Source organism: Alternaria viburni, assembly GCF_023758015.1.
Source record: "Alternaria viburni strain BMP 2772 chromosome Unknown scaffold_27, whole genome shotgun sequence".
In the NCBI taxonomy this organism is placed as follows: Eukaryota; Fungi; Ascomycota; class Dothideomycetes; order Pleosporales; family Pleosporaceae; genus Alternaria; species Alternaria viburni.
Window position 1 is genome coordinate 528,145 of NW_026055796.1, and position 26,202 is coordinate 554,346.

Below are 26,202 nucleotides of genomic sequence, written 5' to 3' on the forward strand. Positions count from 1 at the left end.
GTATTCATGGCCCGTGGTGACGAGTCCAAGATGAACGTTATCACCTTGGTCATGTCAAAAGCCGAACACCTTAACCTTTAAAACTACTGGAGAAACACTAATTAGTGAGAATTTTGGTGCACTGCAACCTCATGAGCCTTTGGGTGTTGTACTCCGTAAATGTAGATGTCCAGTAGATGGTGTGTTTTGGTGAAAGTAGAGGGGTTCCCAGTTTCCAACATGTCGGAAAGTTCGGAACAGTTCCGCGGGGATGCGAAAACGTTGGACGGCACCACAAAAGCCAAACACGGAAATACAATCGCATCAATCAATGCTTATGACCGCCGGTACTTACACATGGCTCTCAAAATCCAACTACCGTGTATCGCACTTCGCCGCATACCCCACCTTTGCCTCTTGCATCTTAGTAAGGATTCGCCAAGAGCCCTTGCAGATCCCTGTCACATTCTCGGACAGCCCACCTAAAGCGATCCAAAGCATGTCACATATCAGTCATCTCCGCCCTACCCTCTTGCGGCGTATATAGCTCCCCATGTGCGCCCCTCCCAATGTTGGACGAAGCTCTCCAAATCGACACTCCCCATAATGGCGCAAATGGCTAGGATACGGGCGGGTCCGGCCGCGCTGCGACTGCGACGGGCGGTTGGTGGCAATCAGCTATTACGACCAGTATCACGACCGCTTGCACACCCGACTACGCGACTGTCGATCGGCGCATTACGGACAAGATGCATTGCGACGAATGCTGCGATCCAGGAACCCGATGTGGATTTTCCCGCGAGTGTGCCTCCAGTTTCGGTGCCGGCGTCGTCGAAGGTGGAGGAGCGGAGGAAGGCGATTAAGAACGCGAAACCTTTTTCTGATTTCCTGACGGATACGTTCAATCGGCAGCATGACTATCTCCGTATCAGCATTACCGAGCGCTGCAACCTGCGGTGTCTGTACTGCATGCCAGAGGGTGCGCTTCCACCATCTGCACAGCAAAACGATCTGCTAACAAAAACACAGAGGGCATACCGCTATCACCCCCCGCCAACATGCTCACCACGCCCGAGATCTTCTACCTCTCCTCCCTCTTCGTCTCGCAAGGCGTAACCAAGATCCGGCTCACAGGCGGCGAGCCCACGGTCCGCCGCGACATCGTCCCGCTCATGCAGCAAATCGGCAGTCTGCGCCCGCGCGGCCTCCGCGAACTTGCCCTCACGACCAACGGCATCTCGCTGCACCGCAAACTAGACGCCATGGTGGAAGCTGGTCTAACTGGCGTCAACCTCAGCCTCGACACCCTAGACCCGTTCCAATTCCAGATCATGACCCGCCGGAAAGGCTTCGACGCCGTCATGCGCTCCATCGACCGTATACTCGAAATGAATAAACTCGGCGCGAATGTCAAGCTGAAGGTCAACTGCGTCGTCATGCGCGGCCTCAACGAGCGCGAAATCCTCCCTTTCGTCGAAATGGGCCGCGAGAAAGACATCGAAGTGCGTTTCATCGAGTACATGCCCTTTGGCGGGAACAAGTGGAGCGAGAACAAGATGATCAGTTTCCAGGAGATGCTAGACATCATCCGCACGAAATACCCCGGCCTAAGACCCGTCCCTGGACACAAAAACGACACGAGCAAAACATACGAAGTACCCGGTTTCGTGGGCAAAGTCGGCTTTATAACGAGTATGACGAACGATTTCTGCGGGTCCTGCAATAGGCTTCGCATTACGAGTGATGGGAACCTTAAAGTCTGTTTGCATGGTAATGCGGAGGTGAGCTTGAGAGATGTGCTCAGACAGGGTAACAATGGCGAGCCTATTGATCAAGAAGCGTTTGAGCGTATCAGGCAGATTGAGATGGACAGACATGAGGGCCGGCTTAGCGACGAAACGGTGCTGGGCTGGGGCCAACGCGAGCGCGAACTTTTGGACGTGGTCGGCGCTGCCGTGAAGCGCAAAGCTGAAAAGCACGCCGACCTCGACGACCTTGCCAACATGGAGAACAGGCCTATGATTTTAATCGGTGGGTGAACTTGGTCTTCTTCTTCTTTTTCTCTTCACGAACAGACACGACGGTCATGACAGTCATGGTTGGATGTCGTATGATACCACGGCGGTCACTGCATAGATGGCGTTTTGAGCGTTTTTCTTGCGTCTGAGATAACACTGTCGCTGCGCCTAGACATGGGAATTTGGCTATATACACCAATCATATACCCAATTCAGTCCTCATCTGAGACCGCCCAGTCTGTGATGTACCTTGCTGACCTTAACTAGACAACAAGCCCTTGTCCAGTCTGGATTGCCAATGGCCTACATCGCGAATACCTTCCTACAGCCACTCCAACCACTTGCTACCGCGCTCCAGCATACCCACCCCACCCCTCCCTTTCCTACCCACCCCATCCCACGCCACACCAACAACTATCCGCGCCTTCTCGACCCGCGCCTTCTCCACATCCCCCACCCCCTTCGCAAAGAAAACCTACCAACTCAAACGCCTCGCCAAAGCCAAAAAACTCCTCAAGAACATCGACACGTCCCGATCCACAGACGCCTTCGGCGTCCAACAGTTTCTAGAAGATGTTGAAGCACCAAATGAATCTGAAAACCTCCTGAAGGATATCGAGAAGAAGATTGCGAATCTACATCGTCGAATTGTGGAGGTGGAGAGGGGGACGCCGCTTGCTTCTGCTTCTGAGTTCCGGGGGCCGGACCCGCCAGTATCGCCGGGACTGCGTGTGGCTGATGCGTTCGATGCCGTTGGCACTGCAGTCGGTAACGATGCGACGGGACCAAGAAAACGAAAAGGCAAAAACGAGCGCGAACGAGCCCGAAGACGGGAACAAGAAAAATACCGGAATGAGAAGATGAAAGAACTTGGTGTGCTGTTAGCGGAGTACAAACAACAAGCCGCAATCGTCAAAGCAGAAGCAGAGAAAACAGCCGAGATGCGGAAACGACGCGAAGCAGTACTATCAAAGAAACGCTTACTACTTCGCCAACTACACCAACACGAAGAGGAGGAGCGCAGGGCCAATCTCGTGCGCAGAACGAGCCAGACGGATAGGGAGGCTGGGTTGCCGGACGGGTTTGAGCTTGATGATGTACTGGATGATGCTATGAAGAAGGTTAAGAAGATGCCGATGCATCCGCCGAGGGAGGAGAGGGAGTATAAAGAGAGGGAGGTTAAGGATGTGGATGTCCCGAGGGCGAAGAGGATGGTGTGGCCGAAGGGGACGGGGGCTGTGAGTGTGTTGAAGAGGGGTGGGGATGGGGATGGGGAGGAGGTGGTTGGGGAGGAGGTTATGGAGAGGGAACGCGCTGACGCGACGTCTATTGAGACCGTTGTGGATGAAGAACGATTTGACGCGAGCGACTTTCTCACATCTGAATCGACCCAGGAACATACAGCGACTACTACCAGGACCTCAACCGACGAGCCCTCTGCAGAAGAACTAGTTGACGCGGCTGCCGACGACTTCACGAGTTCAGTCGCAAACGCAGGAGATCCCTTCCCTCGATCATCCGCCCAACAAAAGCCATCACCCGACGCCAGCAAACCCATCAAGAAAGACACTCCACGCCCACCCTCATCCCCACCGTCCTCCAAGGATGACCTCCGCCTCACCATCCCCCCCTCAGGCATCGTCCCCATCGACGCCGACTTAATCCTCTCCCTCGACGCCCCCGTCCCAGCCCTCCAAGCCCAAATCCTCGCTCTCCGCAACCGCCTCAAATCCTCCTACCCGCGCATCGACAACCTCCCCTACGACGTCTGGACCTCGTCCAACAAACGCACCCTGCAAACCTGGCTCAAGATCCTGATCAGTCGGTGGAACGAGCGGTTTGACCATGTTGATGGTACTGGTCAGGTGGATAAGCGCATTGTGGATGAGAGGGTCAAGGAGGTACTGGATAGTATGGTTAGGGAACATGATTTGGGGAATGAGGCTGCGGAACGGATGGCGGTGAGGTGGCATGAGGCGTTTGAGCTGAGGTGGGATATGAGGGGGGATGCGGAGGGGGTGTTGGATTGGGAGGAGATGGAGGCGGGGGGGTTGGGGTTTTTGGGCGTTGAGACTGAAGAGGTGGATGGCGGGGTTGAAGTGCCGGTGGGTGGGGTTGGTGAAGAGGTGGATGTCGAGAAGAAGAATGCTGTGTCTGCGCCTGTGAGGACGGCGGGGAGTGGTGTGACAACGAACGGGGTCATGGGGCGGAGGATGTATTCCACGTCGACGAGAAGGGGGTTTTGGTCTTGGTCCAGGATTTTGGGGACGGAGGGGAAAGACGAAAAGAACGAGAAGAAAGAGGATGTGAAGCCGGGACCTAGGGTGGACGCCAAACCAGACAGCCCGACTCAGCCCAAGCCCGCTGCTACACCCAACGCCAAACCAGTCGCGAAGCTCGATACGAAAACGCACGAGAAGACCAACGTCCAACCCATCGCCAAACCAGACCTCAAGCCCGACCCAAAGCCCCAATCAAAGCGCTCCGCAGAGTCCGTCCCACCAAAGCCCGACGCCAAACCCGACGTCAAAGCAGACACAAAAGATAACGCCAAACCCGACCCTCGCAAAATTAGAGAGGACTCACCTCGGATGCATCGGCCTCCCGGTCAGGGCGTAAGTAAGACCGTCTTGCAGAAAAAGAGGAGGCAGGCTAAGAAGATGGAGGATGAGAGACGAATGACTGAGGTACTGGAGCGAGGACGAGAGGGTGGGGATGAACAGATGGACGTCCAAGAGCAAGGGATAGAAGATGAGAAGAGAGAGTTGGGCGCACATGAACATGCAGGAGAATTCGAAACCAAACAGCCGCCCCAACAGCCGCCCCAACAGCCGCCAATGGTCGAACGCGCAAACGCCAAATCACTGCAATACCAAGCGGACAGCATCAAAAAGGCCGAGGAAGTCTTACCTAAGCCCGTACCACGTACCCACCAAATCGTACCTAACCAAGACACCGAAACCGACACCGACAAACCAGCCTTCGTACGCGCAAAGAGACCCCTCCAGCCCCTACCTGGACTCAGACGCTCGAGGCATGTTGAATGGAGGAAATTGGAGCGGACAGAATTGCCCGGGCCGCCTAGACATATTGTGAAGCCCCAGACAGACAGCAAGGGCAAGGCTCCAGGAACGAAGTCGCTGCAAGACTTTCTGGATAGCATGAATGAGGTTGCTGCGCATTCGCCTTTTGAGGCGGAGCCGAGACAACAGCAACGTCCTTTATCGATGCTGGAGGGGGTGAACGAAGAATCACAACAACAATCATCCTCCGCTCAACAACCCCTTCCACAGACCGGACCTACCTCCTCCCAGCCTTCCCCCTCTCCCTCGCCCTCTCCCTCCCAACCTCCCCCATTCCTCCCCCACCTCACACCCTCGGGATCCGCACACATGGTCAGCGTCTCTGCTAAGGAACACACGACCCGCACCGCCATCGCCGTCGGAACAGTGTATTTCACAAACGCCGTGCCCCTCCGCCTCATCCGCTCAAACGCCAACAAAAAGGGAGATGTGTTGGGTACATCGCGCATCGCGGGCATAATGGCCGCAAAAAAATGCCCAGACCTAATCCCCCTCTGCCACCCCATCGCCCTAACCCACGTCAGCGTTGAACTACGCCTTTTTGGTGATAAGGGGGATCCGCGGACAACAACAACAACAACAACGGAAGGGGAGATGGAGGGGATTATGGGGGTATTGGACGGGTCGGGGGTATTGGACGGGAAGGGCAAGGGCAAGGGGAAGATGGGTTTTGGGGGTGTGAACATCGAAGCCAAAGTCCAATGTACAGGCCCCACGGGTGTGGAGATGGAGGCCCTTACTGCGGTTATGGGCGCGGCGCTTAGTGTGGTGGATATGTGTAAGGCGGTGGATAGGGCGCAGAGGGTGAGTGGTGTTAGGGTTGTGATGAAGGAGGGGGGGAGGAGTGGGGGGTGGAGGGAGGGGGGGTGGAGGAGTTGGCAGGAATGAAGGGGGATATTTAGGTGGAAGAGGGTGGGTGTAGGATTGTGTGGTTGTAAGAATAGAGGGGTGTATTTGTATGTGCTTCAGATTTCTGCGTTGACGTGGCACTCTGTTGTTTTGATTATGATTTCGGCGTTTAGGGGGTGCGTGTCTATGACCAGATATAGCATTTGCTTGGTGTTCTGCTTCTCTCTGCGCTTATGAAGAACTGGCAAGGTATCCAAGGGCTTCGCTTGCGACTCTCTTATAAATTTGGTGATACTTGGTTGTCTGAACTGTCCTAAAATAGCGGATAAGACAAGGTAGAAGAGCTATTGAGAGCAGCGTTTGCATGTACATGCACGCCCTTCGAGGGATTGAGTCAACTTCACCACAGCAGTGCATGAGTCACGATAGCTATTTTAATGCGCAAAAACCACCACACGATACTAATTGTGGTATGAATTGTGTAAGAACCTTTCTTAAAGGGCGTGTATGTATAACCTGATCAGTAATCCAAAGGCGGAGTGGTAGGCATGACTCCGTCGGCGCCTTTGCGACTCCTGTCAGCCTTGCGTACGCACACATGGCCATGCAGTCTGCCATCGATTGCGGGAACGCGCAATACCGGAAACTCTATCATGCTCTGCTATGGCGAATAGCTCGAGCTGACATGTGAAACAGACGCAGGTAAGGCACCAGACGATCTCAGGGCAGCGATAGTGGCAGCCCGATGTGAAGCGCGCCTCGTGATTGGTCGCCGGAGCCCATATGCCGTGTAGTCCGTGCGGTCCGGGCAAGGGTTCAGGCTAGTGACATCACTTTCTCAACATCAGTGGGGGATGGCCTCGAGACGTCACTCGCCCGCGCATCTCGACTGCGCGCGATCTCCAGCTGTTCTGCCGCTATGAGTATAGAGCCAGTCTTAGGACCCTGAGCGCTTGAAACTGCGGGTCCCAAAACAACGTGTTGCATGCTACCGTAGAGTTTGTCGGTGTGCCCTCTTCATAGGGCGCATCGCGCCTTCCCAAAGCAGGGTTTGCCTGAATTGCGCCAATTCAAGACGACGACTGCCACGCAATTTCCCTCATCACTGCCACCAAGCGCGCCATTATAGTCCTCTCTTCCCGCATCAACCGCACCTTCACCACCACACCGACTTCACCACATGCGCAACTAAACAGCCACTCCATCCCCGCCATGACCAGCGTACTAAAAGGCGGCTTCGGCTCGCCAAACGGCGCGCCATTAATCGCGACCAACTCAGGCACCGAGTTCGTCAACACCGTGTGCCCACTCAAGAGCGCCCTCGATGGCTACGACAACACGCTCCCCTGCAGCAAGCAGAAGATCCACGTGCCGCAGAACTTCTGCGACGCCATGGCCATCCGCGAGGAAGTCTACGGCGAGCAGGGCGTGCCCCTCGAAGCCGAGTTCGACGAAGACGATGCCCGCAGCTGGCACTGGGTCGCTTATGCGTCTGTCGCCACACACTCAACCCACCCTCCCAAGACACTGCGCCGCTCCGACTCTGGCAACACTCCAGCTGATGACGCCCGCCGCGCCTCAGCCACCGCCACCCGCGTCCCCGTCGCGACCATCCGCCTGATACCCCCGCCCCACGGCCCAAACAAGTACGTCGAGGACGACAAGACGGACAAGCATGCCGATGCAGACCCACCGGGCGAGGAGCAGGAGAGTAAGCACCCGCCAGAGCCGTACATCAAGCTCGGCAGGCTCGCGGTCCTAGCGCCCTACCGCAGTCTCGGCCTCGCGAAGCTGCTCATCAACGCCGCCCTCGACTACGCGGGATCAAATCCTGATCTCATCTACCGGCCCCCGTCTCCCACCGCGCTGGAGATGGCGCAGATACTCGGCAACAATAAGGAGCGGGAGATCACCTGGCAGGGCTTGGTCATGATCCACGCCCAAGCCAACCTGCAGAGTATGTGGGAGAAACACGGCTTCCACGAGGAGCTGAAGAACGATGACGGCGAGGTTGAAATACCAGCAGAACCCCACTGGATCGAAGAGGGTATTGAGCATGTTGGCATGTGGAAGAGGTTGCCGATTGAGAAGAGGAAGAGGTTGTCGCTTTCTTCCCTGGAGTCGGGGTCTTAAAAGTTTCGTTATGTTTTTGATTTACTTACGCGTGTTTGATAGGTTCTGGCTTGGAGACGTTCCAGTTCCAAGCATCTACGTCAGGCCATGATGTTCACGCTCATTTCACGTACGGAGGATTCAACATTGCTTATACCCCACACTGCACGATTACGACGATACGGCCGGATTTCAACATTAACTGTTTTGCGAATAGAAGAGGATGAAGATGGAAGGAAAGGCAAGACATAGAGGCGTCATGGTACATGACTATAGACTAGTAAATCCTTCTCCTTCTCGCACATCATTCACAGATCCAATCCAAGATTCGCGTTTCTTCATATCAATCTTCGTCCCATATTACCGCGAATCGCCATGAACTGGGTGAACAGAACGCCCAAATCATTTCTCAGAGTCCCGCGCCGTTTTCGATCCCATTCCAACCCCGTCTACATCTTTTAGCGAACTTTCACGTCTTGGTATTCCTTCACTAGCCCGAAACTGGAGAAGCGAACTCGGGTCCTACGCAGTGCCTGTTGGTATGCGATTTATGCGACTTCCTCTTGGCCACCAGCCGAGTAGTACCCGCACGGCAGAAAGTTGCCGATAAGTAGTGTGTTGCGCCAGAGGGAGACGCATCCCGCCAGTGCGACCACGCACCGACCACACACCGGCCTCGTCACATTCACAGAACGTGGGCACAGTAATACAAACGACGCACTAATATACTTCCCGCTGTCAGAAACATTTCACTCCATACCCCCGCTAGATCAACTTCCAAAAGTAACAATTCGGTACCGTGCACCCCGGGTAGAGCAGTGGACGTCTCTTCTCTTTACTTCAATTTGCCTGCTCTATACTGCCGGCCTTATTATATCAATGGAACGTGACCACAGTTGTACAAAGGACACACTAAAGTCTTTCCCGCTCTTGAAATCTTTCACTCAAAGGTTCCACTAGATCACATCGCAAACAGAGCAATCCGGTACCTTGCATCCTTCCCGTTTCCTCCCTTTTCTACCACGTCACAACGGGAACCCGCTGCTCTTCCACTGCTTCACCAACATCGCCTTGCACCACACTCGCTTCAATGTCCGAAGACACCCCCACCAAACCCGCCTTCAAGGCCCATCTCCTCAAGCTCCTCCGCCTTTCCAAGAAACCTGTCGTCATGCTTCCCTCTCTGGGGACCATCGGCCTCGTCCTCGTCATCACACTCACCGTACTCCTACCGCAAAATGTCCACTCCATCGAAATCCCCGGCGCAGACAACAACCACAACTACCTCGTCGCCGTCTCCCACTTCCCCTTGACAGATTCTACAAAAAAAGATCCTTATCGCCCGGAGCAAGACCGCAGGGTCATGGTCAGCTTGTATATGCCTGTACCCAGGAAACAGTGCTCTGCAATGGGCACGCAGGAGTACATGCCGCCTCAAACCGCGAAGATAGCAAACGAGCAGTTCATTGAAGGCAACGAGCGGGAAGCAGGTGTTTTTGAAACCATGACATACTCGTCTTGCGTTGGTAGTAGTAGCGGCGGCGGCGGCGGCGGCGACGTCAGCAAAATCCCCGTCGTAGTCCTAGAACCACACGTCGACACGAGCAGGTTGATGTATTCGACAATGGCGCGCTACATCGCGGCTAATGGTGCTGCGGTCGTAGTCATCGACCACCCCGGCGACGCGTCAATCGTCCAATTCACATCCTCGCGAACCCGGGATCTGGAAGTTGTGTATAACAGCGGGACGGTGCCTTTATCTAATCTCTCCCCTCTCACGCAGTATAATCAAACCGTCGAAATGGCAGTCTCAACACGCATATCAGACATCGCATTCGCCCTCAGCCAAATAAACAGCACATCCCTGTTGCAACGCCAATTCCCTGCCCTCCACTTCACGGGTAGTCTAAACACAGAGTCCTACGGTATCATAGGCCACGGTCTCGGCGGCACAGTCGCAACCAGCCTCAGCCTCTTCCCCTCCCTCCTCTCCCCAACCATGCTCAACGCTACAAACGCCCCCACCGCAACCGCAAGATTTAGTATCAATCTCTCCGGCACACCCCCCCTCCTCAACTCCTCCACCACCAACACTACCAACACCCCGCTCTTCTTCTTCGGCCGCGCCGACTTCCGCCGCGAACACGACATCAACTGGCCGACCACGTGGTCGCATCTAACGGGTCCAGCGACTGAATTCGATCTCGACGACTCTGCCATTTTCGATGCGAGCGATCTACCGCTGATCATGGAGTTGGCGAGGGAAGAGGCTGGGAAAACGGGGGCGGTGGGAAGGGGGTTGAGTGGGAATAGGCCGGCGGAGGGGGCGAGGGCGGTGATTTGCTTTTTGGAGAATGTTGTTAAGGAGATGGTGGGGTAAGTTCTTTGTGATGAGATGTAATTGGAGGTGGGAATGGATGCTGACATGTTCTTAGGCTTGATGGACAGGGGAGGAATGTTGGGGATTGTATTAGGATGTTTGAGGGGGTTAGGCCGTATCCGGGGTATGGGAAGGGGAGATGATGAGGTCGTTAAGAGCGGATAAGCCTCTAGAACACTGTTGCATCTAATAAGCGCTCGAGACTTCGTATTCACGCTCTTAACACATAGTGAGCAGAGATTTTAACAACCAAGCCAGATCAAGCTTATCAATCAAGCCAACATTTCCAATTCATTAAGTCAATTTACACCTTTTTTAACAATCTTTTACTCTTTCGAGTCAAATTATTGCTTATCTAGGAATATATCCTATTGAGTTGCTCTACCCTTTCTGAAATACGCTCTTAAGCCAATCCAAGCTCGCTTCCTGAACTTAATAAATTTGACTGTTAGCAAGTCTAATATTAAGCGCACATGGATTGGTGAAACGGAAATACAAACTACGTTTTGGAGTGTGTTAATTGTCTCATTCGCCGATAAGAATGCGCGTAGCCCTCGTAACTTGTCGTATGCCTCTGAGCGTCGACAATTTTTACAGTTTTGTCTTTGGGAGACGTTCCTTGAATATCCCATGCTTGGCATAATGATTAGCTACTACGCCGTGAGCAATCGATTCGATTAGAAAGGCTTCCAATGCATCTCGATCGGCCATCATGTAGTCCGCGAGCAATGAGAACGACTCTGATCCACCATGGAATTTCAGACACAAACTCCATACTTCAAACGAACCCACCACGACAGCGAGGAGTATATCGTCATTCTGATCATTCGTACAGCTCCCAATATCGAATCGCTCAAGGAATGCCCTCAACCCGATGGATATGGCCCATGGCGAAAGTAGAATTAGTTCCCTTTGAATTGATGAGGGCTGCTTGAGGAGATGGTTGTGAGCAATGCATTCAAAAACTTCGAACAATCTTTTGTCCATTCTGAAGGCATCTGCAATCCATGAGGGAGGATATGTGTCTAGCAATGGGTCCGACAAGGGGAAGCGACTAGGGTCCACCAAGGGGAAGCGACTGGCTTGCTCTGGAAATTCCGGGGAAGACGTAGGATCAGTCACTCCTGGGGTCGCCGGCCTATGAAAACATCGAACTTTGTGCCACCACATCATTGTTTGTCCAAAATTCCCCTTTGCAACAGATATATAATCTGCAGGTAGAAACTTGGATGCCTGTGAAGAGATAATCAACCGCGATTTTGACAACCGCAATTTTAAAAGTGCCTTTTGGGCCTGGTCCTGCGAATTGCGCCTCCCTGGAATTGCGGGTAGTAGTATGTGGTATAAATGAGACATGTGGTTTACGAGAGAGCTTAAGAGATGTTGCTTAGCAGGAATGTCTACTGTTGGAGTGTTTACCATAGTAGAGAGTCCTTCGTACAGAACGTTCAAGTGGATCATTGCCATCTGCCAATCTTTGGAAGCAATTAAGCAATCGAGAACTCTGAGAACGTCCCTTTGCAACCAACCAAGCCCTTTTTCCATGAGGTGTATCGAAAATGAGAGCTTTGGCCAGAAGAAGCAGATTGCATCTTTCCATCTAACCGCGCTGAGCAAATAACTGAAGCGTATCGAGGAACTGAAATTCGGCGAGCCTATCTGTCTCGTGTGTAGGGGCTCGAGAATGTCAAGGAATCCGCGAAGATTGCCCACAAGATTCGTGATGAAGCACTCAAAGTCACATTCCACAGGCAATGGCCGAGAGAAACCGGATCGCACTCCGGTAGAGATCTCAATGTCAAATAAAATGTCCGTTGGTACATCGGCGAAGATCGACATCTCCGAGAATTTCGTTCGGACGTTGCACGTAAACTTTGGAAGTCTTGTACGATCCGAATACGTCTTCAAGATATCCTCACATCGAAGGCAAATGTCTCCCGTCATAATCGTGCACTTCGAACATGGTCAGCAAGATACAGAAGATTCAACTGGAAAGACAGTTAAATACCTTTCGTTTGCTGGTGCGACATCCAAAGCATGACGATGGCGCCTCCTCCGTGACCCGACGACGCTTCGGTTGAGACGCACTGTGCTGACGATCGGCTTTTGGATTTGTGTAAAAATAGATGTTTTCGAGGGCGCAGCCAGATTGTGTTCCGCTATTGCTAGCGCTAGATGAAACGCCGAATTTCCGTTTCGCAAGCCTTACATGTTCTCCGCCAGCTCCTGTGTGAAGTGGGGGGTTGTTTGTGCCTGTCATACCGACATCGGCCATGGCGGAATGGTCCATCGTCGGAAATGATGGTAGCTCGGATGGAGCCATGGTAAGCGAATGACCGGCAGACGAATTGAAAACTCTAATCCACAATGGACTCACACAAGAAGCTGTCATATCGTAACTTGAATTGACGGTCGGGTACGTTGTCAAATCACTGGCACTGACAGGAAATAATCCAACACCTTGCATCGGGTGGGCTGACTGTGTGTAGCGAGGCTGGAAAAGAGGATGGTTTCCCTGCTCATACTTGCTCAAAGGGGTGGCAATCGTGTCGTGATTTGATAGTGCAAATGCCATCGGATCAACAGCAGTTTGCTGACCGTATGTTGCATGACCGAAGGCATTATGGTAGAGATTTTGGGCGTTAAGAACGGTATCATCCTGCCTGCCGACGTTCTGGGTATGATCTTGGAAGGCATTTGGATATACTGTGCTCCAAACCACTTGCTCTCCAGAATGTGTACCTGGGCTTGACGCGTTTGTGTTGCTGCTTATCTGACGTAGATTCACGGGTACTGAGGGACGATCGGAAACTCCAGTGAAGCCCGAAGCTCTCTCACCGATAGCAGAGTCTGCGTAGCTAACAGTCGTTCCTTCGGTGTTAGAAGTCACAGGGAATGCCTGTGCCTTCTCTAAGATTTCGTAACGTGCTGCGGTATACCGCCATTCTGCCTCAGCAAGCTCTTGTTGTACTTCCACAGGTAGGCCTGCTTCCTGCACTAGGATGTAGTCCGTAAAGTTTGGAGGTTGCTGGTCGGACTGGAACGGTGCCAAGAACGTTGGCTGAGGGGTGTAGTATTGGTTGATGCGCGTCGAAGAATCGCCTAACGTCTGGCAACCGCCTGGCAGCGAGGAGGAATATGGCGCTACTCCGCAGGCAGCTGCTTCGAACGAGGAGTTTGTTGGCAGATGGCCTTGTCCATGTGTAGCTTCGTCTCGTTGGCGCTCTATTGCGAAATCGCGGGGATCCATGAGGTCGGCTTGCAAGCCTGACGATCCCGATGCGAGTGGAGTCTGGACTCGTTCGAGAACGGCAACGAGGAAGGCAAGGGCGCAGCAGCAAATGACAGTGTATCGTGCTGCTAGAGAGGTGCGCAACTGTACGGAAGTCCTCAAATGATTGAGGTGGTGGGCTGGAATGCGACATGCTGATAGAACGCCGAAGCGTCGTTTTATACACTGACAAGGTGAGAACCAGGCCTGTTGAGAAACAGGCAGACATCAAGGGCCAAGGCTGAGTGACAGAGGCTGAAGGACGTCGGTAACAGCTTCCGCATCCCAAAGCAGACTAGACTACGCCATCCTTCACGCTCAGGCCATGCTTCCGCAACCAGAACAGTATTAGCGTTGTTTCGGGCACTCGCTAGCGTGACATCATTACCAGCACTCTGCAGTTCCGCAACACGAAAGAGACTAGCACGATCACGACGCGACGATGCTCATCGTTCCGCAACCACATACGGATGTGCAAAGGAAGTGAGCCCCTAGACCTCGCGATGTCGCCGCGCACAGCCTTCATGCCTTCTTCCCAGGCAAACATGTTCATACCCAGGTAGATAAGAACACAGAAGCCCGCAATGTAGTAAAGGACAGAACGACCCCCAAAGGATCACAACCTATCGTTTCCGCCCCCACACCCCCTTACCACGCCGCACGGGAACAGCAGCCAGCATCCTAGCTATGTGGACGAGATCAGACGTCTTGGCACTTCTTCAACTTCTCGCCATGATTGTCTTTGCGACTGTCCATGCTGTATGGTGTTTGACCATTCATCGAGGTGCGCGTCTTCATCTTGCGCAAGATATTTTGCTGATAGCGCTCAAGTCACTATACGACGTCACGAGCGTGACAGTGCTAAAGGCCAGAAACAGCCACAATCACAGCCACTACCGCAGCCACGCAAATGATTCTTCTCCTTTGGCATTGCAGCATCCATGCGTTCCGCAAGCGACATTGAACGAGAGATTGATACTGGTAGCTCGGCTCCATGTACGGGACGGATTGGAAAGGGAACGAGGGGAGCTACATTATCATTATACCCAACAGCTAAAAGAAAAACATGTTCACATATCCTCCATCCCCAATCCACCTACAGCCTCGCCGACTCCCTAACCTCCAACCCCGCCATAATCCCGCGACTAATATAATCACTAATCGCCATATTCGTAACCATAGGATTAACCCCACTCGCACTAGGAAACACACTCGCATCCGCCACATACAGCCCCTCCGTCCCCCAAACCCTTCCCTGAGGATCAACAACGCCATCCCTCTCCCTCGCACTCATCCGACAAGTCCCCATCTGATGCGCAGAAACATACACACTCTCCGGGCTAGGCAACCCCTTATTCCTTATCTCATCAAGCCAAGCCACAAACTGCGGGTCGTTGATGCCGTCGCCAGATGAGGTTGAGACTGAGGGATCGCGGATAAACGGCCGCATGTTGGGTATGACAGTGAAGATCTCGGATGCGCCTTCCACATACTGTATCTTCGCCAGCGCAATAACACCTTCCAGCACATGTCTCTTATCATAATTACTCGTCCGATACTCGAACCTGCACCGTCCATCAACCGGATCCGGATACACACGCCCGGTATCCCTATCTCTTGCAATGGAAATATAACCGACCATGTGTTTCAGCTTCGCAGCATCAATCTTATACTGCATCGCCGACTTCCAGTCCACCCACATCAGACACGCCGATGGAACCATGTTTGTGGCTTCGAGCTTGACGCCGTGGCCGGCGTTGTCCATGTTTTCGAATTCAGAGACGACGGACGTGAGGATGCCGCCTTCCCATGGTTTTATCTCTTCGGTGTGGTAGGCGCCGAGGAAGGTGACGGGGTGCAGGTAGAGGTTTCGTCCGATTTGAGGGTTTGTGAGGCCGGAGCGGAGGAGGAGGAGTGGGGATTGCATGGTCCCGCCGGAGACGACGACGCGTTTGGCTTTTAGCAGGACGCGGCGGGTGGTTAGGGGGGTGTTGGAGACGCCGCCTTGGGCGTCGCGTGAGGTCCAGGTGCCGAGCACGCCGGTTGCAACGCGCTTGCCACTTTTGTTGGAGAAGATGATCTTCTCGGCGTGGAAGCCTTCGATGAATTTCGCTCCTGCGCGGGCGGCGTCTGGGAGGAAAGATACAACCGGACCTTGCTTTTCGCAGGAGCCGCAGCCGAAGTTGCAGTAGCCGCAGTAGTGTTGCTGGCCGCCGGTGTTCTGAGGCACAGGCGCAGCGTTCCAGCCGAGTTTGCGGGCGCCTTCGAGCAGGATCTCGTTGTTGCGGTTTTGCTTGATGTTTTTGTCTGAGACGCCCATTCGGTCGCAGACGCGATCGAGCGATTCTTGGAACTGGGCGGATGTGAAGAAGGGGAGGCCGCGGGCTGCCCATTCGCGGCGGACGTAGCCTTGGGTTTGGAGGGAGGCAGACCAGTTTACTGTTCCTCCGCCGCCGAGGGCCTGGCCTGCCACTACGCTCACTGAACTGTCGTCGGATGTTAGGAATGATCCGCTCATGAAGAGGTGGTGCCAGCCATCTAGTTCGGCCATGGGGAAGTGGTCTGGAGTCCAGTGATATGCCTTTTCTACTATCAACACACGATGTCCGGCTTCAGCGAGGTTCTTCGCCGTCACGCCAGCACCACATCCGCTACCCACGACCACCACATCTGTTTCAATAATCTCAGGCTCGTCACCTGGAGGTATCTGGATGAACTCATAGTCGAAGCCCTTTCCAGGTCTCATACCAACAGGCACACGTGGAGCACCTATTACGCGTCTCAGCGAAGGCGACGTCTTGATCCAAGCCTGCTTGGTGATAATCACCAACGAGCGGCGCAGTTGGCGAAGCGGTCCCAACCGCGCGGTAGCCCAGCCCTGGATTATCGACTCCCTTACATGGGCGGGTTGCTCGCTGATTGGCGTGAGATAGCCCGTCAAAGCCAGTGACCCCGCCCGCGTGTTGAGGACATTCAACACCATGCACAGGTCCTTTCTCTGGTTCTGCGGCATGTACATGGCGAAGACGCGCTGCAGCTCCGCTCGAAACGCCGGATCCTGACTCGCATAGTCGTCGAGATACTCCTTCACCGCCGTCTCCGCATCAGGGTCGTTTCCGGGCGCTAGAGCCCTCAGTTTGCTGACCGCAGTCGAGTACTCGGTGTCGGTTGCGGCGAGTTCAGTCTGCGTCCTCGCCGTAGAGATGGGCTTGATTGCTGGGATGACGGCATCCGTGATAGCAAGTAGCGTCCTCCATTGTTGAGGCGTGAGCGGATCCTCAGCTGGGAGCGGAGGCAGCGGAGTAGCTTTCGGCGAAACGGGCTTAGAAGGGAGTGTTGTTGACATTTTGCCACGTATGGTTTGGTGTTCAGGGATAGCCTGGATGTCGCGCGTGGACCATCAAAGGGTCTTGAAGGTGGAGCTGTCGGGCATGCTAAGGACGCAGGCGTCGTTTTGTTTAGTTTCCAACCGTGTCCACTGCGAGAGATGAAGCAACTTCCCCCGCGCCACATGCCGTGCCATTGTTGACGTCTGCTAGCCCGTGGCGGTTCGTGCCTCGGTTCAGAAAACAAAGTTCATCGACGTGTCCCGGCGAAGGGTTGCCAAGGCTGCCGTTGCTCGTGGATGTCGGAAGGACAGATTCGCCGGAGCCGCCATTGGACGTCTTTCAAAGGCTATAAGGACGTCAGGATAGGTTAAATCCTGTGATGTCTTGCATTGATCTGCCCGGCAGATCTCAGTCGTAGTCATGTTAGCCTTCGATGCGTGTGGGCCGTTGCGCAACTCAGCGTTATAGACTGCGGATCTCTCATCAATGCATTGGAAGAGCGTGCCCATGTGATCCGAAGTTCTGGCGGTATCGTGAGGTTGCAGTGGCCGGCGGCGCAGTGTTAGTGAGGCGAATCCCCGACGATGGTGGGTGGGTCGGCTCGGTCTTTGAACCAGGATGAGACGGGCGCTTCTTCATCTCGGCGAATCTGGCCGGTGTCTCCAAGACTCCAACGGAGGGAGTCGCTTATCTCTGGATCTAGCAGGAGTACTCCAACTATGCTTTCGCGCCTTGTGCAGTTGGACTGCCTATGTTTGCTCAAGTCACAACATAAGGCTCGTAACTCAAGACATTGGCCGGCCAAACTTGCATCTCTTACGCGTACTCCCCCTGCGCATGGTGTAGTCAAAAGAAACTACCGACACCCGTGCAATCTTAGAAGCTCGAGCGAACTTCGTGCGAGGCAAATCCCACCAAGGATGATTGCGCAACGTCCCCACGAATCCAATAATCCGGTTGAATCCACCCGGCAGGATCTGGTCGGTGCGCATCAGGAACATGCAGGGGACCGACTAGAGAGCCGTCTCCTTCTAGGCGAGATGAGGTTTCCACAAGGTCGCTGCGTATCAAGACACCTGTTCAATGCTCTTTGGGGGTGATTTCGATGAGAGCATTCGCACTCCAGACTAGCTGGCACTGCGCCATCAAACTGACGTTGCCCGACAGTGACCAGAGACTCAATGTTCGCCCCAATAGCTTTCCTTCGAGATCAAGCGGCTGTTGGTGCCATGTATCGAAGGCTCGCTAGCCAAGGCGCGTACGTCAGTGCTACCTAGGCAAAATAAAATCTTGACACCAGCTCTGAAGCTGAGATTAGTTCAACAGCTACAGAATTAGATGCTCGATCTTCTTAACCTCGCGTTAAACAGCTGCTACACACCGCGCTACAAGACTCCCAGGCTCATTCTGCTCTCCCAGGAACGTCTACCTCAAACTGCTCACGCTATTAGTGGATCCTGGACAACCTAGCGCGCATATGCGCTTCATTTCGTGCTTTCCTTTCCGCAAGCTCGCTCTGCGACAGCGGAGGACGAGGTTTATGTTCTTCTTTGTGCCGCTGAATCTGCTCGTTTAGGCTCGCCAGCTGCTCGTCCAACTGAGCAATCTTAGCCGTGAGTTCGTTAATCTTTTTCGTGCATGTAGTCTTCTTGTTCTCCTTCTCGATATCGAAGATATGCCTTGTTTGCTGTTTGAGCGAAGAAAGCTCTTGTGTCGCGGCTGTAAGGTCCTCCTCGCACTTGCCCTTGAGAGGTAGTTGAATTAGACCCACGTCGAACTCTAAACGCAAGAGATGCTGCCCAGACATGTTTCCGCAGGGCATAGCGAAGATATTGCAATGCGAGATGGTGGGTGGTGGGTGTAGCTTTGAGAAGTTAGAGATCGTACGGTTGGTGGACATGGGTGAGACGCTGGGTGGCTGTGACGTAGGGACCCAAACACTCGAACAATCACATGAAAGTCATCTTTCATCCTCACCGTCACTTTTACTTCGGTGCAAGAGATGCCAAGACTTAGCAACACTTGGGACGACGAATAGTGATGAATAGCTGATGGAAAGATGCATCCGTCTTCGCTACTTCATCCCTGGACGTTCGTAACTGTAAAGGTGACGAGGACGTACCGTGCAATTACACTCGGCATTACCACGACTCTAATCAGAGTTCAGTCACCAGAAACTTTGTTCGTGCTCCTCGTGGTTCTCTCAGGAAAGTTGCGGATACGGTGGGGAGTCTTCGGATGTCAGCGTCGCAAGGTTTGGTACGATGTCAAAACCACAACCGGGGATCGCTGCAGCGCTTCACGATGCACGCACGGGCACACCATCAATACGAACAACGACGCTACGCCTACGCCCAAGTGGGTACGATTTCATTACGCGGTTCCACATCATTCAAGATCGTGAGGCCTGGCCGAATAGCTTCAATTCTTCGCAGCGCTTCACGATGCACGCATGGCATGATGGCCTCACCAATACGAACCTACAGACTTCACACACCCAAGTAAGTAGATTGAATTGACGTCCACCACCACCCCTCCACCTCCCCCGCCCGCCATCCCCTCGCTCTGGCCGAATAGCCTCAATTCCACTTGGAGTGGAGCATAATATATTGGATAATTGCGTCGCGCGCGCCTTGCTCGCGTGGCTACAGAGTGGATGAGGTGCATTGAATTGAATACAGTAGTGTGGCCAAATGCCCCGCCAGTTGTTGCAAGCTGGCCGTACTTGAGCGGGATGGTAGGGTGTGTGGCGCCTCTCGCGGCATACTTGCCTGGTCGTTCAGCTGTGATGTCAAGGCATGTCTATCATGTCTATCAACGTCCATCACCGCCTCTTCTTGCGTTTGCGCAGGGTGTCGCAATCAAGATATGGGGTGAGTGCTATGTCATCACTGTACCGACGCCCCCAGGAAATGAGTTCACGCTTGACGCAGCAGTTCCGTCCTCGGAGAAGGTTGAGGCGTTGCTTTTCTTTTGTAGAGGGTGTGATTGGTTAGAGATAAGGGACGCCCAAACGGGCACAGTGGGGCCCAACGGCTGGCCGCCTCGAGAAGAGGCGCAACGGTCGTGGTGAAGGAATGAGGGTTGCGCTGGGGAAGGGGGAAATGGGGCGTTCGCGTAGGAGATAGAGTCTATTCTCAGCCTAGGAGACTTGTAGTTGTCGAGTCTTTTCAAGCAGCGTCGGAGGGCAGCGTGAAGACAGCGAGCTCGATGCGACGGCCATGTTACAATTAGAATCTTCCAAATGGCCGGTCGTAGCCCGATGATACCCTGTCGTTCGGTCGGTCGCCAAGGGTGCAGGCATCCCCCTTCGGGCATGGCCGCCCATCCGTCAGTTCGCTGCTGGGAAGAGGTCGCTGGAGCAGCTGGCGGGCGACAACTTAATTCATCCTGTCCCCAGAGCCTCACCCCAGGTCTCCTCCGCACTCACGCGACACCGCTGTTTCTTATCTACACCTATATCCGCCTCACTCGACGCATATACGACCACTACCACGACCACGACTGTATTCACTATCATGTCCTGCTAAACCACGGTCGACTGTTGGCCCCGGCGTCTGTTGTATCACCGCCCTCGTCTCTTATCGCCTGCACGTCAGCTACCAATTGACACGCACCCTCACCACCAACACGTCCCCAACCGTCCCCATCTGTCCCCAAGGAGCCGCACGCGTCCTGCTGGCCTGTCAGCGTCGTCTGCACCCGTCGCACCACTGCAGAGCCACTGATAGCCTCCCGCTCCCAAAGCGCTGTATCAGAACCTCCAGCGCACCAATACCAGCGCAGCACTTCACCGCCTACGACTACGTATTATACGTCTCTCTCGACGTCTCGCCAACCTCAACCTCATTCCGTCATCGCCAACCTCAACTCCTCCCGTCACCATGGCCACGACCTTCTCAACCGCGACTGCGATCCCGCAACACGCACCCTACCAGCACCACGCCTACCGCAAGAGCACCCACTCGCAGTACTCACCCACACACTCCGGCGTCAACACGCCCGCCAACGTCTCGCCCACGTCGCCGCGCACCACACACCTGCCCCTCGCCCGCCACCAGGGCATCTACCAGCCGCGCACCGCCATCGGCATCCCCGCGGCGCTGCGCAAGACGGAGAAGCCCAGCAGCAAGTCGCCGCCCAAGGTCGACTCGGGCGTGTCGTCCCCCAGCCAGGGCTGGTCGGCTGGGACGTACGGGTGGGTCGCCAACGAGGGCAGCGCGACGCCCGTCTCGCAGATTGGCAATGAAGACATGCAGAGCCTCTACAACGCCGAACCACTGTCGCCCGTCGCAGGGCCAATCACACGCAACCACTGGCAGGTATGTATTCGCGCCTTTCCTACTTGTCCGCTATGCCGCTGCTAGCCTGTCCGTGCTTCCCTGTCGCGTGCTCACCTGGGCTGCGAGGGGACCGTCTTACGTACATGGTCCGGTCCCACCGACTAGCGTGCGTTGGTCTGGCCTCCCGCTGTCTGCAGAGCCGACATGCCGAGCCCTCCAATTCAGCTCAACAAGTCGCCTGGGGGGCAAACTCGGCGGCCAAGGTCGATCATGTTGTGCATGTCGCCTCGCCATGGCCTTCGGATAATTTCCATCGTCTGCCGGCTGTCGAGACATGCACACGTCGTCCCCCACGCTAGACCTATACCTACTCTTTTACCCGATGCAGGGCTGGAGTCCGGGCTGTTCGGGCTAGCGACACCTGTCCACTTGTCCACAATACAGAGTTGCCGTTGCGTCCAGAATCCACACTAACTCATCCCTAGGCCGACGGTTCCACATCGGTGTGCTCGGCATCCAGCTGCCAGGAGCCCTTTGGCTTCTTCCAGCGGCGCCACCACTGCCGCAAGTGCGGCGGCATCTTCTGCTGGCAGCACTCGCGCAACAACGTGCGTCTCGACGAGCTCGCCCGCTTCCATCCAGAGGGCCACTGGCACCGTGCCTGCGACCGCTGCCACAGCTCCTTCCGCGAGTGGGAGCACCTCCGCTCCAGCCGCACCAACAGCGAGAGCTCCGACAGCAGCAACAGCAACAGCCCCGTTCCCGCAAAGTCCATCGAGACTCCTGCCCCGGCTAAGCGTCCTGAGAACACGCGCGTAGGCAGCCTCGCACAGAGTTTCCAGGGCACGTGGAACTGGAGCACTTTCTAAACTTGGGCGTTTGCTTGTCATCGCCGCCTCACAACTTCCTTCATATCTTCATGACACCTGGACGGATCGGACGGACGGACGGATCTTCCTGCTCCTGGCGTACTCTCTTTTGATGATATCCGGAGGGCCCAGTATTGTCGTAACGGCACTGGTCCCATTCCACCTTTTCACTTGCTTCGATCACGACACGAAGCTTTCTGCATCTGCATGAACTAAACTGCATAATACCGGTGTCCTCTCTTTGCTTTTCCAACATGGCGTCTTGATCAATCACGGGGGGTGGTCTGCGTGTGCTTCGTCTCTCTTGTCCTTGCGATTCAGCGTTTTCCTTCAACAACCTTATAGAGAGTACATTTCTCTCTCTTGATCTCTCTCGATCTTTCTCCCTTTGTGGAGTCGACAAAGATGTTACTGTGTTTTACGACCGACGAAGATATCCAGAATAATGATTGTTGGAGATGGTCTTTCTTTCGATGGATCTATGGCCGTGGCGGTACGCGGTGATGTGCGACGGACGCACGTATTTCAAGAAGCCGTGGGTCCATCGCACATCACCGCGTACCGTCATGATCTGGACGGTTCTGGGCGGTTGGCCGATGGTTGTTCGGCTGGGTTGTATGTGTTTTATCATGTGGTATGGTATACGAGGAAGATGGTGTGGTGGTGGTAGTTTGTTGAGATGAGATGAAATTACATTGGTATATTCTGAAGAGTGTAAACGTGTGTTGGTGATGTGCTGGATGTGTTGATATATGGGAGGAGAGGAGGCTAGATATCTCTTCATGTGCGTGTATGTGCACTGGCGAGGTGTTGGGCATGCGCATGTATATGTAGCTGGCGTGACTCGCATGTTGTGATGTGGTACCCTGATGGCGTGATGTCGGTCAGGGTTTGGTCGGGCGAGGCTAAGGGCAGGTGTTTGATGCATGTGGATGCCGCTTGTGGGTAATGTACCACGTAGCTGGAAACAACTTGTATTGAACCCAGTAGTCGAGAACTATAGACGAAGTCTGCACATGTGTTATATGTTAGCATCTCCCTTGCAATGTTCCGAGCATGGATGCAGTTGTAGAAACATCTCCACCAACCTACCCCAGCATCGAGAACCCCAGACACGAATACGAAAACAATAAGACGAGAACAATGATACATAAGTGAAGAAAGAGAGAAACGACATTGCATACCACAAACAAAGTTCATGACTCCCCCCGTGCTTCGTTCGCACAAAGGCACCATACGGAGATACCCCGCACTCCGATTGGTCAGATCTTGTGGAGTGCTGATCGTTTTTTTTGCTGGACGAGCACGACGACGTTTACCGCACGAGTCATCGAGGGATCTGGTGAGATACGCGAGACTGCTTTGTTTATCTCTTGGTTTATGCGCTTGACCTAGTCTTACTCGACCCTGCTGGGATTTACGGGTTTGCGACTTTGCTACACTCCAGGGCTCGCTCGCCGACCGACAAGATCTTTCTGCGCTCAACCTCACAGCGCCCAACCTCACTTCGTTCGACGTCCGTCGCCATACGTCCTTCTCTTCTTCAAGTGTTTGGGGGCGCCGTCGCCCCCAGGTTAGCAAGAGGATTTTCGAATCGATACTTTGCGCAGATGGCGACTATGGCTCAGACAGCGGTGCAGGGGAATGGGGAGGTGGCGGGGACATTGCACAATCACGGTGCTGCGCAGGAAGATGCAAGCAGTAGTGGAGCGGCGCAGTCAAACATGAAGAGGAGGAAGCTACATGGGCGCGCATTCTATGAGAGTATCGGCAGTCCAAAGCTCATCCTTGCGCCCATGGTCGAACAGTCAGAGTTCGTATGTCTCTTCGTCTCTACATATGACCCTGCGCAAGAAGATGGCTAACATCATTGTCTATAGGCATGGCGACTACTCTCCCGCTCGTTCCTCCCCGAATCTCAGCAGAAAGACCTCCTAGCATACACCCCCATGTTCCACTCGAAGATGTTCGGCGAGAAGAGCAACTACCGCGACGCCCACTTCCAGCCCCTCAAATCGACTATCCCCTCACCCAGCGACGACTACCACCTCTCACAACTACCCGAATCGGAGAGACATCTCGACGGCAACCCCGCGTTCGACAGACCCCTCACCGTACAATTCTGCTCGAACGACCCCGAAGACTTTCTGCGCGCGGCAAAACACGTTGCGCCCTTTTGCGATGCGGTGGATCTGAATCTGGGATGTCCACAAGGAATTGCGAAGAGGGGAAAATACGGCGCATTCCTACAAGAAGACTGGGATCTGATATCGAGGATGATACGCAAACTACATGAGGAGCTAGACGTCCCAGTCACAGCGAAGATGCGTGTCCTCGAGACACCAGAAAAAACTCTCGCATACGCGAAGACACTGCTAGACGCCGGCGCAAGCATCATCACAGTGCACGGCCGCCGTCGAGAACAAAAAGGTCACAACACCGGCCTCGCAGACTGGAAGATGATTCGGCATCTACGCGAGAACCTTCCTAAAGAAACAGTTATCTTCGCCAACGGCAACATCCTCCAACACGAAGACATCGCCGCGTGTCTAGAAGCCACAGGCGCAGACGGCGTCATGAGCGCAGAAGGAAATCTGTACGACCCCACTATCTTCGCTGCACCGCCCCCACCCGGCCAGGAAGGACGGGAGTACTGGCGCGGTCGCGATGGTAAGGGTGGGTATAGGATGGATGCGGTGATGAGACGGTATATGGACATCATCCACAAATACGCGCTTGGTCAAGACCCGCCACAACGGAAACCCCTCTGGATGCCTGGCGATCCCAACGTCGACGTCAATGTCGAAGACCCATCAAAACAACCGGCAGAATCGACAGATCCCAACTCGAACACTGACGCAGCAGAAAACAACAAACGCCCCGCCTCCCAAGGCGAAAGCCCGCCAAAGAAGAAACAAAAACCGTTGTCTAAAACTGCGAAGAAGAAGGAGGCTAGCAACCCTAATCTCACGGCTATGCAAGCCCATCTCTTCCACCTTCTCCGTCCCCTCGTCTCCCAACACCACAACGTACGAGACGCGCTTGCACGGTCACGGACGGGCGATATCGATGCTTTCGAGAATGTGCTGAGTTTGGTCGAGAAGGCTGTTAAGGAGGGGATCATGAAGTACGAAGAAGAGCACGCTAATGATTCTACCGAAATGACCTCCACTTCTACAGCTCCGGTAGATGAACAGGCTGATGGAAAGAGTGCAAAGGAGGAGGGGGAACTAGACCCCTACGAATCCTCCCTCGCAACCGTCGCACGTGTCAAGAGGCCGTATTGGGTGTGTCAACCGTATGTTAGGCCGTTACCGAAGGAGGCGTTGGAGAAGGGGAGTATGACTGTGAGTAAGAAGGAGAGGAAGAGGTTGGAGGAGGAGAGGGAGAGGGCGGAGAAGGCGGTGAAGAAGGGGGATGAGGAGGTTAAGAGTGTGGGGTTGGTGCCGGGGGGGAGGGTTGAGGAGAAGGTTGTGGGCGGTGGGCATGATGGGGATAAGAAGGCGGATGGGGAGAAGGAGGAGGTTTTTGAGGAGCCGAGGGATGGTATGGTCTGTGGCTAAGAGGAGAGAATGTAGATACCCGGCGACGAACTTTGAATGAGGATAGCGGAACAACGATTTAGTACTATCGACCGACATCCCTCTTTACCACTAGAACTCACCGACTGACCGTCTCTTCCGTAGTATCCAGCATAAATTCTGCCTTGGCAAACGCCCCTCTACTCGAAGCTTCCACCAAAACATCATACCTCCTCTTCTGCCTCACCCACTCCATCATTGCTTGAACCCGGATGAGCGAGAATTCGGTGCTGATATCCGCTGCGTTGATATCCTTGTCCACGGCATTTAGACTTGCGACACCGCGGCATGATAATCTGAAAACCAATGTTGTCCATTTGAGAATCATGCCCATTGATAGTGATATCACAATTTGCAGGACGGCCTGATGGACCCAGTACACCCCCAGCAGTCTGACTTCGTAGCTTGAGTCCAAACCGCGTTTGCATACACCCGCATCCCCCTGCCC

General features: G+C 54.2%; 7 protein-coding genes across 7 annotated transcripts; 5 read left to right on the forward strand and 2 right to left on the reverse strand.

Moving 5' to 3' along the window:
• Positions 1–585: 585 nt before the first annotated feature.
• J4E79_009963 (uncharacterized protein) lies at positions 586–5,968 on the forward strand (the record flags this gene model as incomplete). The annotated part of the gene is made up of 3 exons (XM_049358803.1): positions 586–958; positions 1,009–2,010; positions 2,265–5,968. 3 exons carry the CDS (start codon positions 586–588, stop codon positions 5,966–5,968), a joined length of 5,079 nt encoding a protein of 1,692 aa, XP_049206906.1.
• A 1,173-nt stretch (positions 5,969–7,141) lies between these two features.
• Positions 7,142–8,062, forward strand: J4E79_009964 (uncharacterized protein; the record flags this gene model as incomplete). Its single annotated transcript, XM_049358804.1, has 1 exon — positions 7,142–8,062. The coding sequence occupies one exon, from the start codon at positions 7,142–7,144 to the stop codon at positions 8,060–8,062; it is 921 nt and encodes a 306-aa protein (XP_049206907.1).
• Positions 8,063–9,131: 1,069 nt separating this feature from the next.
• Positions 9,132–10,421, forward strand: J4E79_009965 (uncharacterized protein; the record flags this gene model as incomplete). The annotated part of the gene is made up of 2 exons (XM_049358805.1): positions 9,132–9,791; positions 9,825–10,421. The coding sequence occupies 2 exons, from the start codon at positions 9,132–9,134 to the stop codon at positions 10,419–10,421; spliced, it is 1,257 nt and encodes a 418-aa protein (XP_049206908.1).
• Positions 10,422–14,788: 4,367 nt separating this feature from the next.
• Positions 14,789–17,038, reverse strand: J4E79_009966 (uncharacterized protein; the record flags this gene model as incomplete). The annotated part of the gene is made up of 1 exon (XM_049358806.1): positions 14,789–17,038. The coding sequence occupies one exon, from the start codon at positions 17,036–17,038 to the stop codon at positions 14,789–14,791; it is 2,250 nt and encodes a 749-aa protein (XP_049206909.1).
• A 1,430-nt stretch (positions 17,039–18,468) lies between these two features.
• Positions 18,469–18,921, reverse strand: J4E79_009967 (uncharacterized protein; the record flags this gene model as incomplete). Its single annotated transcript, XM_049358807.1, has 2 exons — positions 18,469–18,800; positions 18,909–18,921. 2 exons carry the CDS (start codon positions 18,919–18,921, stop codon positions 18,469–18,471), a joined length of 345 nt encoding a protein of 114 aa, XP_049206910.1.
• A 1,984-nt stretch (positions 18,922–20,905) lies between these two features.
• Positions 20,906–22,173, forward strand: J4E79_009968 (uncharacterized protein; the record flags this gene model as incomplete). Its single annotated transcript, XM_049358808.1, has 2 exons — positions 20,906–21,343; positions 21,790–22,173. The coding sequence occupies 2 exons, from the start codon at positions 20,906–20,908 to the stop codon at positions 22,171–22,173; spliced, it is 822 nt and encodes a 273-aa protein (XP_049206911.1).
• A 1,619-nt stretch (positions 22,174–23,792) lies between these two features.
• On the forward strand, positions 23,793–25,736 carry J4E79_009969 (uncharacterized protein; the record flags this gene model as incomplete). Its single annotated transcript, XM_049358809.1, has 2 exons — positions 23,793–23,990; positions 24,054–25,736. The coding sequence occupies 2 exons, from the start codon at positions 23,793–23,795 to the stop codon at positions 25,734–25,736; spliced, it is 1,881 nt and encodes a 626-aa protein (XP_049206912.1).
• Positions 25,737–26,202: the final 466 nt, after the last annotated feature.